General features: G+C 40.5%; 1 protein-coding gene across 1 annotated transcript in view; it reads right to left on the bottom strand.

The window, feature by feature from the left end:
• Positions 1-245: 245 nt before the first annotated feature.
• Cpr62Ba (Cuticular protein 62Ba) overlaps positions 246-11,805 on the bottom strand; it is a 46,890-nt gene continuing 35,330 nt past the window's right edge. The window contains exons 2-4 of the mRNA XM_065228515.1: positions 11,109-11,210; positions 492-684; positions 246-433 (exon numbers count right to left, since the gene is read on the bottom strand). Of these exons, the coding sequence (XP_065084587.1) occupies positions 327-433; positions 492-684; positions 11,109-11,210 (402 nt within the window). The 3' untranslated portion in view covers positions 246-326. The remainder of the gene's footprint in view (positions 434-491; positions 685-11,108; positions 11,211-11,805) is intronic.

The raw sequence follows: 11,805 nt of genomic DNA, 5'->3' as shown, positions 1-11,805 counted from the left end.
GTGTAGGTTTTCGATTTGTTTCGTCGTCGCCCGGTGCTGCTGCCACAGAGCTGAGGAGACTTTCTGCAAGAGGAAAGAAGTGGGTAGAAATTAGTGGAACATGAATGCACTGGGCGCTCTCGAGGGGGCATGGGTTCGAAGAAAGCAGCCGCATTGGATTGCGTAATCACTCCGTGGTCCCGAACCGGTCGGTTGGCTGAATTTGGGGCAGTTTACCGAGGATCTTTGGGGCTGACGGCGGCTGCTGCGGCGGCATCGACAGTGTGAGGCAGTGGGCTAGTAGGATACCCTTTTTGTTCGACTTGGACTGGGAGAGGATGATGGCGCTATGATTTATGACCGTTTTGCACGAACGCAACTGGCTGTGCGTTCCACAGCGGTTGCGGTGGTTGCGATTTTTTGCCACTGTGAATGTTGTACTGCAAGGAGCTCCCTACAAATGGACGTTCGGCTTAATTATATTTGTCAAGAACTTAGATCGAGAGACATACCTGGGGCAGTAGTTTTGATCACCGTCCGGAAGCCACTGTTTCCATCAACTTCGTAGTGTACGGTGCGGACATATCCTCCAGGTTCCAGCACACCATAACCACCATGGACGTAGTCCCCTCGTCGGTTTTCCCAATGATCCAGCGAGACACCTGATTGTGGGTGATCGATGTAGTAACGAAAAGTGTAGTCAATCTGAAATTGGATAGGTATCCTTTAGTTACGCTAATTGGTTCGAACTGGAAACCGTGGAATCTGGTTTCAATCGCGGATTAACAGTTTATGTCAGTATAATATTTTAATTGAATGTTAATCATAGCTCACATGTAACTACCACGCCATAAATTGATTACCCCTAAGTGTTTATTTCACCAACAGATAGAATTGCAAAGTCAGCCGTAAGCTCTGCTGCTAGAGGGATCCTAGGCACAGGTACATGTAAGAGGCAAAGCCTAACGCTCGTTGCGTCTCTTTATAGAGTTAATTGAGGGCAATCTAAATGCCATCAGCATGGTAGATAGTAGTCATCTACCGTTTAGTAGGGGATGTTGGTACACGAGAAAATAATAAAATTTAGGGTAAATATTAGTGCTACAATGCCGAACCGGTTCGTCTGGATCGATTGCATTTTTTGTGACTTCAAAGGTTGAAAACCTCTTCAGACGTGAAATCCATATGCCGGAAGAGGCGAATAAACGGAGCAGTGAAAACAAAATTCGCAGATAATGCACCCGACCCAAGAGCAACCGCTCCAGTACGGCTGAATGGAGTATATTAAATATGAACAAAAACACGTCCTCCTACCTAGTTGGAAATCGCATTTTGGACCCGATTCACCGGGCAGACGGGTTTCGGGTGATGTGGTGATGCGGTGGGTGAAAAACAGGAATTCAGACCTTGACTTTTGAATGGATTGTAGGCGATAAAGAGGACTTGCGTGAATGTTTGTTGTGCACAGTGAGCTGGTTAAGGAATTTAAATGTCATCAAAAGGAGTAAAAAATATCCATCGATTAAGAATGTCATTCAGTTATGCATATTTGAAGGGAACAGGTTACATAAATATAATGAGAAACGGAGTTGTTAACCGGTCGTATTTAGAACGTACAATCACCCTTGCGCGTGTAAACATTAATAGTTGTTTTTATCATTGTTTGTTTTTATATACAAATCAATAGCCCTGATTGACATGATCTTTTTTTTACCCTAAAATGTCTAGACAAATGCCATGAATATATTAGTTATACGGATGCTTGACATAACGATTGACATAAAGATGACTGCCATGAAGATGATTCCCAGGCTATACGGTTGCCATAATAGACGTTAGCCATAATTCTATTACCATGGCATTTTAAAATTTAATCATTCTGTACTGAAGATAGCCATTTTTTTGTTTAAATTGTACTGGACGTTAGCACATAACATTTGTGGAAAACTACTTACATAAAGTTGACCTCTTTTTGTGTTTGCTAAGTAGTATAACTGGTATAGTTGCAATCATGGATGCTAGATTTGCAGACATGTCTATGAATTTACAGATTTCTTTTTAAAAAAAATTCCGTGACATTTTTTTTTGTTACAGACATTTATAGACTTTTTAGTTATTTTCACAGATTTTACAGACGATTGTAATAAAGGAAAAATTTTACATCTTTAGTCAAATTACACGTGCAATGCATTTTGCAACACGCATTAAAAAATCGCGCGTTTTTAAATCCACCACACGAACGAGCTGTCACTGTTATACACCTGTCAATGTGCTGCCATGTTGAATCCAACATGTTGGTTTGTTTGGATACGTCTACTCACGTTGGCCGGTCTATAACTTGACTGTCGTTGCAGCGAAAACGAGATTGGGGTGGGCTGTCTTCGGAAAAATCGGCAACTCAAAAGCGGGTTCGTTGGTTGCAGTGTTCCACATTTGCAAAAGCACGGAAGAAAATAACATCCACAACCTAGTTAAAAGCTACTTTGCGATGGAGAATCTTGGAGTTTCTGTAGAACGTGGGCCGGAAGCAGAAGAAGATCGGCGAGCGAAGGAGATTCTGCGACAAACAACAGTCAAGCGAACGGATGGACACTATGAAACTGGATTGTTATGGCGGTATGACATGGTGGAGCTACCGTCTAGCTATGACATGGCTGAACGACGCATGATCTGCCTCGAGCGAAGGGTACGGAAACATCCGGAATTGCAGGCGAGTTTGGAGAAGCAGATAGCCGAATATCAGACCAAAGGATATGCTCACAAAGCAACGTCTCAGGAGCTGGAAGAAAGCGATCCGCATCGTACATGGTACCTCCCTATCGGAGTGGTTACAAATCCACGTAAGCCCGAGAAAGTAAGCATCATCTGGGACGCAGCCGCGAAGGTGAAAGGAGTGTGCCTTAACGACTTTCTCTTGAAGGGCCCAGATCTGCTTACGTCATTGCCAGCTGTGTTGTGTCGTTTCAGACAGCGACAGGTGGCGATTGCAGGTGATGTACGCGAAATGTATCATCAACTGAAGATCAGGGAGGAAGATAGACATGTGCTACGCTTTCTCTACAGAAGCGATCCATCGAAGAAGCCTGACATATATGTCATGGACGTGGCCATCTTTGGGTCGACTTGTTCGCCCTGTTCAGCGAACTTTGTAAAAAACACCAACGCGATTGAGTGGATGCAAGCATACCCGGAAGCGGCGACAGCGGTGATAGAGAACCACTACGTGGATGATTATTTGGACAGTTGCGACGAAGAAGAAGACATGATCAAACTGGCTTTGGAGGTTAGAATGATGCAGTCAACAGCTGGGTTTGAATTACGAAACTGGCGATCAAACTCGAAGAAGGTGTTGCAGTTCCTCGGGGAAGACACAGCTGGCTCAACGAAAGATTTCAGCATCGACAAGGAAAGCCAAGTGGAACGTGTCCTCGGTATGGCTTGGCTTACGGACGATGATGTCTTTGTGTACTTCGTGAAGCTGCATGACGACCGGGAGGCCTCAGAGTCAACGAAGATAGTAACGAAGCGGAGAATCCTGAGATTTGTTATGAGTGTTTTCGATCCGCTTGGATTAATATCAAACCTGCTCATCCATGGCAAGATGATCATCCAAGACCTTTGGAGAGCACAAGTTGGATGGGACGATGCCATTCCAGCAGACATACTTGTGCATTGGGAACGATGGATTTAACAACTAACAAAATTGAATAAAACCCGAATTCCGCGCTGGTATTTTCCCGACTACGATCGAGACAGTTATCGAACGCTACAGCTCCATATTTTTGTGGATACAAACGAATCTGCCTTCGCTTGTGTCGCATATTTTCGAATCATCGATTGAGACCAACCACGATGTTCTTTGGTTGCTTCAAAGGCAAAGGTGGCACCATTGAAGCCGCTATCAATTCCCAGGTTGGAAATCCAAGCGGCGGTCATTGGGAGCCGTTTAGCGAAATCCATCGTCGAGTACCATACAATTCCCGTGGGTCGTAGATTCTTCTGGAGTGACTCCAGAACAGTTCTGTCCTGGATCAACTCAGATGCTGGAAAATATCGCCAGTACGTTGCTGTTTGAATTGGCGAAATCCTGGAAGAAACGCAGTCAGATGAGTGGCGCTGGATACCCACCAAACTCAACGTTGCAGATGAGGCCACGAAATGGGGAAAGGGCCCTATTTTTCATTCGGATAGCCGTTGGTTCACCGGACCAGATTTTCTTTATCAATCGGAGAATGAGTGGCCACAACAGCAGACGCCATCAGTCATCACTGACGAAGAATTACGCGCCATACATGTGCACCGAACGGCGTGGATACAACCATGTATCAGAAGTGATCGCTTCTCGAAGTGGGAACGAATGCTCCGAGCCACGGCATATGTGTACTCCTTTATGGATCGTTATTTCGAGTTCGGCAAGCAAGGAGCAACGCAGGTCAATCGTGCATTGAAGCAGGAAGATCTAGTTCGGGCAGAGAGGGCTTAGTGGCGGCTTGCACAAGCAAGAGAATATGTCGATGAGATAGAGGTGTTAAAGGCAACGAAAAGGGTAAATGGAAGGCAGGCACCGAAACTGGCGAAAAATAGTCCGATTCGACGTTTATCGCCGTTTTTAGATGAATTTGGAGTAGTTCGTATGGAAGGTCAGACAGAATCTTCCCCCCTGGCTACATACGATGCGAAATATCCAGTCATTCCGCCGAAAAATGATCGTGTGACGGAGCTTTTGGTAGACTGGTACCACAGACGATTTGGCCACATCAACAGCGAAACGGTGGTCAACGAAATTCGTCAGCGGTATCACATCTCATCTCTTCGGACGGTGGTACGCAAAGTTGCAAAAAGGTGTCAATGGTGCATTGTCTACAAAGCACGACCTGAAGTACCCCGGATGGCGCCTCTCGCTGAAACGCGAGTAACGCCGTTCATCCGTCCATTCTCGCTGGTCGGCATCGACTATTTTGGGCCATATCTGATCAAGATAGGCAGAAGTCAAGTGAAACGTTGGGTGGCACTCTTTACGTGCTTGGTAATTAGAGCGGTACACCTGGAGATAGCTGCGTCTTTGACAACGGAATCATGTAAACTGGCAGTACGGCGATTCATCGCGCGTCGCGGCGCACCAACGCAAATTTATACAGACCACGGAACGAATTTCGTGGCCGCCAGTCGTGAGCTGGCCCGTTAATTGGCCGATATGAATCAAGAGCTGGCACAAACATTCACCGATGCCAACACCCGATGGTTCTTCATCCCACCGTCTTCCCCGCACATGGGCGGTGCGTGGGAAAGGATGGTCAGAGCGGTAAAAATAGCGATGGAGTCAATTAACCTTTCCCGTACGCCTTCGGAAGAAGTATTCCAATCGATACTTTGTGAAGCGGAGTCAATGGTTAACTCCAGACCGTTGACGTACGTGCCACTGGAGACAGCGGACCAGGAGGCATTAACTCCGAATCACTTCATTCTCCTGAGCTCGAATGGAGTCAAGCAGCAGGAGAAAGTGCCTACAACAGAAGGTGAGGCACTACGAAACGGATGGAATCTATGCCGCTATGTTCTGGATCTCTTTTGGACGAGATGGATCCGGGAATATCTGCCGGTGGTGGCTCGACGAACTAAATGGCATGACGAAGCGCAACCCATTGACGAAGGAGATGTAGTCTTTATCGTAGGTGAAGCCGTCCGGAATAAATGGCCTCGTGGTAAATTAGTGAAGGTCATCCCGGGAAAAGATGGTCGTATTCGGCAGACAGACGTCCAGACGATTGCAGGAGTTCTACGGCGTCCCGTGGCGAAGCTCACCGTGATTGACGTACTTCCGACAGGTAATCCTGCTGGACCGGAGCAGCATTACGGAGAGGGGGATGTAGCGGGAGGCGTTACAAGCGTCAGCGTTCCAAACGAAATGTTCTGTAGGGATACTGAACCAGTTTGATAGATCAGAAACCACACAATAGGCTTGCCGATGCAGGGTAGAAATGTCATTAGATGAAAATAACAAGTCAAATGTGTTAGAATGAATGGCATGCCGATGAAAGTTGTTCTGATTAAAAGTGAATTTATTGAAGTTATTACGCTATATTTCCTAACATTTGTGAATCCTTTCCTGTGCTTACAAATGTCTCGTGAGTTTTTCATGCAAAATATTATAGAAAAATACCGGTGAATTACTTACTCTACTTGAATTATACTTATAGGTTAGATTCATGCAAACATTCCACTAAATGAACTAAAAATTATGATAATCTTAATTCTAATACGGACAGACAGTAAGTAAACGTTAACTCTAATGTTTGACTTATATTGGGGGTATTGCGACTAGAGTCACAGAATTGTGAGTATTCCTAGGGCATAACTATCGGTATTCTGTAAATTACAATCGTGTTATATATTTTAGCTTTAAAGCATTCGCATAATAAATGGATTCGCTTAAAGAACCGTGACATCTACGTCTGCGTCTCGTGCACCAACACTTTACGTTGCGGCAAATCCTCCAAAAAAGTGTCGTGAATATCAAGTCCCTTCACACCACCTATTCATCGATTTCAACGCCGCTTATGATACTATTGACCGTGAAAAGCTATGGAAGATTATGGACGAGAACGGTTTTCCCGGGAAGCTGACCAGACTGATCATGACTACGATGGATGGTGTACAGTACTGCGTGGGTGCGTTATCGGTGGAGTGTCTGCCGAGTGGCGAAGTGCTACCAATACAACTGTGAAAGATTGGGCTAGAAAAGGAATTGTGGTCGTTGCCAAGTTGAAAGGTGACTTGAATAGAAGCAGAAAGAATCTTATCATCAAGGAAGTGAGCGGCTGATAGAAAAAAGAGAAGCGATGAAATAGTTTGCGAAGTGGATCAGACATGCAAACCATCCGTTTTGGTGATACCGTTTTATTTTATATAATTTGGGAGCTTTCGCTCCGCGTTTGTTTTTTCATCAATTGAATAAAGTGCTGATTTTTCCGTTAGTTAGAGTTAAATTCTGAAAAAAGTTTGAAAAATTAAGTTTTATTTCAGATATCCCCATTAGGGTCCACATGGTCCATCAAATGGTAGTTACGAAAAAAAAAAACAATTAAGCGACCGAAGGAGGTCTTCTTTTGTGAAATTTCATAGAATTTTTTCTGTGCTCGGAAAAGTTGACCAGTTATGATGCGATCATTCCATTTTCATCTATAAATTAGGAATTTGGCTAACATTGGAGGCAGTTTGTGAGTTCTTACCATTGCACTATATTATATGAATCATTCATTACATTACATATTATTGTTCAATTCACTCTTATATAGCTCGGAGCGTTTGGTATGGTATGTCCACGCATTATTCCACCCCTGTAGATTAATGAAATGAATCGCTGTTTAAATAGATTTACAGAACGTTGATAAAACTGCTCGTTAAGCGAATTGTAACAACGCTGTAGTTCTTTGGAGTTCCTTTCATTCCTAATGAAGAAACTGTAAAAATTGTTCGAATTGCTATCACTAGCTATGGTTTGAGCATTGACACTGATTCGATTATGCCAGCTGTTAGGATCAGTGGGAAAAATAAAACTAAGATTTATTTGAGTGCTATTCGTGTAACTTTCAAGGACAATGATGTTTAGGAGAATTTTTTTTTGCGAAAAAGAAGGAGTTTGGGAAACTTATCTCTTCTTCAGTTAATGAAAACTACCTGATTAATGGTAAACCGACTGCAATTGCAATGCGTGACGAATTAACTCCGCTGTCGTTAGAGCTGCTGAATGAAATGCGAGAGTACCAAGAAAAACTCAACATCAAGTACGTTTGGGTAAGTACAGGCGGAAACGTTTTAGTAAAAAAAAAGGATCACTGTAAGCCGTAAATGATCAAAACACGCGATGAATTGTATGAGCTTATTAATCGTTACGGTAATAAATTATCATCTCTTTCCCCCAAAAGCAAGCGCGATATCAATTGTAGTAGCAAGTAATATAAACATTTTAAATTTGTATTTTTGTTTTTTTTTTTTTTTTTTGAATGCTTACGTATTTTATGGTCAAATCAAAAAATGTTTATCATGATTATCTAAGTGATTTCAATTCAAATTATACTGAAAGCATTGATGGCCATTTCCGAATTGCTCAATGGAACATTAGAGATATGAATAGTTTGCAAAAGTTTGATACTATTCCTCTATTTTAAGATAGTATTAAAATCCCAATTGATGTATTAGTTGTTGGTGAAACGTGGCCAAAATCAAATAATTGTGTTTAATACAAAATATTAGGATATATCTCTGTCTTTTCTTGTATTGACACGTCTTCTGGTGGTCTCGCTATTTATGTAAAAGATGGATTGAGTTTAAATGTGTTGAAAGACGTTGAGACTGACGGATTTCATCTTCTACACCTACAAATTAAGAGAAATGTATTTTATTACGAAGTGGTCGGTTTATACAGACCGCCATCTTTTGATTTTAACCGGTTCAATGATGAAGTTGAAAACATATTTTCGGTTAAAAACACGCGACCTTGTTTCTTTCTTGGTGATATGAATATTCCCATAAATTTATCAACGAACAATGTTGTCGTTTAGTATAAAACCGTATTGGATCGAAAACATCTAAAAATTCAGAAGTTTGTGAAATTTTCAATTTTTTTTTTCTTAAATTGGAACCAACCTTGGTGATAAAATACCGAAAAATAATCAAAATCCTTTGAACAACGTTACTCGATTGGAACGATTGGTCTTTCTGAGACCTGCAAATGTGAATGAATTGACGGGAATTACAAACGAGCTCAATGTCAAAAAAAGCAGTTTTCAGACATTCTTGTTCACCTTTTTAATCAAATAATAGAACAAGGTACATATCCTGAGAGCCTCAAAATAGCAAAGGTAACTCCCATATTACTCTTTCTGATTTAGCAAAATTTTTGAAAAATGGTTGATTAATAGATTAGATAATTTTGTGAATCAATATGATATTCTTTACAAACTTCAATACGGTTTAAGAAAGGGATGTAGCACTTCTACAACCATAGTAGAACTTGTTGAGCTCCTGTGTAGTAAAATTGACAGTAAATGCGTTGTTTGTGGCCTCGTTATTGACATTAAAAAGGCGTTCGATACTTTGAACCAAAGCATTCTCGGTGGGCTTCGTGGTCGTGCGGTTAGCGGCGTCATCCGTCGTTCAGGCGTATTGTAAGTGCCACGAATCGAGGGTTCGATTCCCGCTCCAGCCGGTGGGACTTTTCGCAAACCGCAAATTTCCCTACTGGTCTACTGAGTGTTGTGTGTTGTCCGTTGTCTAGTGTTAAGTATTCAGTCTGTACAACCTCTGGTTGAAGACGGTGTCAATTGTCTTTTTTTGCAAAAAATAGAATACTATGGAATACGAGGTGTAGCAAATGACATTATTCGAAGTTATTTGACTAAAGGGCAGCAATATGTTACTATCGAGGATTCAGGAAGCTCTTTACGAACGTTTAATATTTGTGTCCCTCAAGGCAGTTACATTGGACCTCTTTTATTCCTAACTTACATAAACGATCTTGGGAATCTGCCTCTTACAAGAATACCAAGGCTGTTCGCTGATAATACAGCACCCGAGCAAAGTAGAATAACAACCCGATATCATCTAGATAACAAGTTTTGTTATCCCAGATATCATTTTGTTTTCAGTTATTATTGCATAACTTATTTAGTTATCAGTCTTGATCAATTTTGTTATCAGTTGTTATCATGAAAAATTCACTACATATTTATTAACGATGCAAGGTTAGTTCAAAACTTTAAATATTATTCGCATTGAAACAATAAAAAATAGTGCATTTAATCCCTGATCATATTTCAGTTATCAGCGTAAGGCTTTGATATCATGATTTGAAATTTATGAAATAAATTTGTATGGCTTACAGAATTTGTTATCAATATATCATCAATGATAACAAAATTAGTTTTTTTTGTGATATCCAACGAGCAATTTTTTGTTATCATGTTTGTTATGTTGACTGTTAATTCAAACATAATGATAACATATTCAGTTATCAAAAAGTGATAACCGGGTAATAGAACTTGTTATCAATTTGATATTTTACTTTGCTCGGGCAATCTTCTATCCAAGTCAAGATACTTCTCCCATTATTTCCAGCATGACTCATGATTTGCGAATTCACATGTGGTTCATTAAATGAAATTTATTATCTTTAAATTAGGTGCAAACTAAATATTTGTTATTCCATTCTCCACGGAAAAAAAAATCTGAAATATTGTTGAATAGTAAATGTAATCATATAAAAATATTGATTTTTCTCTTCGTGTTACTGGGATCCCTTAAAAGGAACAAAGTTCCACTGGGCATCCATTCCTTAGTTACTTTTTGTTTAGTGTTCATCACTTTCGTGCACACACCAATGAAGTATGTGTTTATTTGATTGTATTATTATTGTTTTTAGTTGCTTGTAGTTTAAGAAGCGTCCACTACCAGGGGGCTCAAAAGAGCTTTTGAGGTGTTCCACAAAAAAAAAAAACTAGAATCATTTCACAGAATCATCTCTGCGGCAAATGCAACGCATTAGGCCTTGCCGTTTTGATGTTTGTGTCATATCAAAGATATGCTGCAATCAACAATGTTGACAAGAAAAATTATTAGGCTTTATCTAACCTAATTATTTTCCAGGATGTTTTCTCGTACTGGCTGCGTTTGTATTAGATTAGATTAGATTAGATTAGATTAGATTAGATTTAGTGCAATAATAGTACCAATTATATTAATTATGCTTATTTCCACCATTAAAAAATACTTACTTAAAAAACCCGTGGGCAGATAAAACAGATGAATGCATACAATTATGATGACGACGAGCTAATGGTTATTGATTTTGAAAGCATTCATCTAATTAAAATAATCGTTTGTAAAACATTTATTAAAATACTGGACTAGTGGGGCAAAAGTACGCATTTGGAACCCTTTTATTTTATCAGCAATTTATGAAAAATGTCATGATTGTTCAAATGGCTAGCCATGAAAGATTGTGTTCAAATAGTCATGGTTATAAAACTTAAATTTGATGTTATGGGGAAAAGTATACATGAATTTCAAAAATAAGTACGTACTCTTGCCCTACTTTACTCTAAGAACTTATCATCATATGTTTTCCTCACCTGTGAGTTGCTCTGATAGTTTGACATAAATTCGACCAAATGTTCACATAGAACATCCATTGCCAGCAGCGCACCTGTCAGTAATATTTTCAGCATGTTCATCTGTAGATAAAAATACAAAAGAAGAAGAAGAATTAACTTAAAGATCGGGTATCTTTCATCTTAATTGGTGCCTTAAATAATGGTTTACTTAGCAAAACAAAACAAAAACTAAGGTAAGTTTGCCACTTTTGGTACTAGTGCTCCAGTTTTTTGGCTTAGAACATAAATCAAATTTGAATTAAATTTTCACGTACATTTTTTTCCTTGATTAGAGGCAACTCCCACACCTGGACCCTACCTATCGACCCATCAACTCATGAACCGAAGACCATCGGCTTTACTTCCCGTGATCAGAGATTCTATGGCTCAAAAAATCCCACCGACCTCGGCTGGGATTGAACTCAGACCCATTGGGGTGAGAAATCTAATATATGGCCAATCAGAGAACCACTTAGGCCAAAAACTGGCTCACTTACCCTAGATCATTCAACAACATTTCAAATCGGAAATCCTCAACCATCAACACACAGTCGATACTTTAAAGGTGATGGCAAATGTATACTCTTTGTTTTCATACTCCACCAGATGATCTTCATTTCAGGTTCAAGTCTCCGACCGCCGTCGCGCTGACCTTGATATTTGAGTATACATATGT

Source organism: Ochlerotatus camptorhynchus, unplaced genomic scaffold, assembly GCF_037179485.1.
Source record: "Ochlerotatus camptorhynchus isolate MF236.1 unplaced genomic scaffold, CSIRO-AGI_Acam_v1.1 ptg000291l, whole genome shotgun sequence".
NCBI classification, from domain to species: Eukaryota; Metazoa; Arthropoda; class Insecta; order Diptera; family Culicidae; genus Ochlerotatus; species Ochlerotatus camptorhynchus.
The sequence above is the reverse complement of the archived record's forward strand: the minus strand, read 5'-3'. Positions and strand labels throughout refer to the sequence as shown.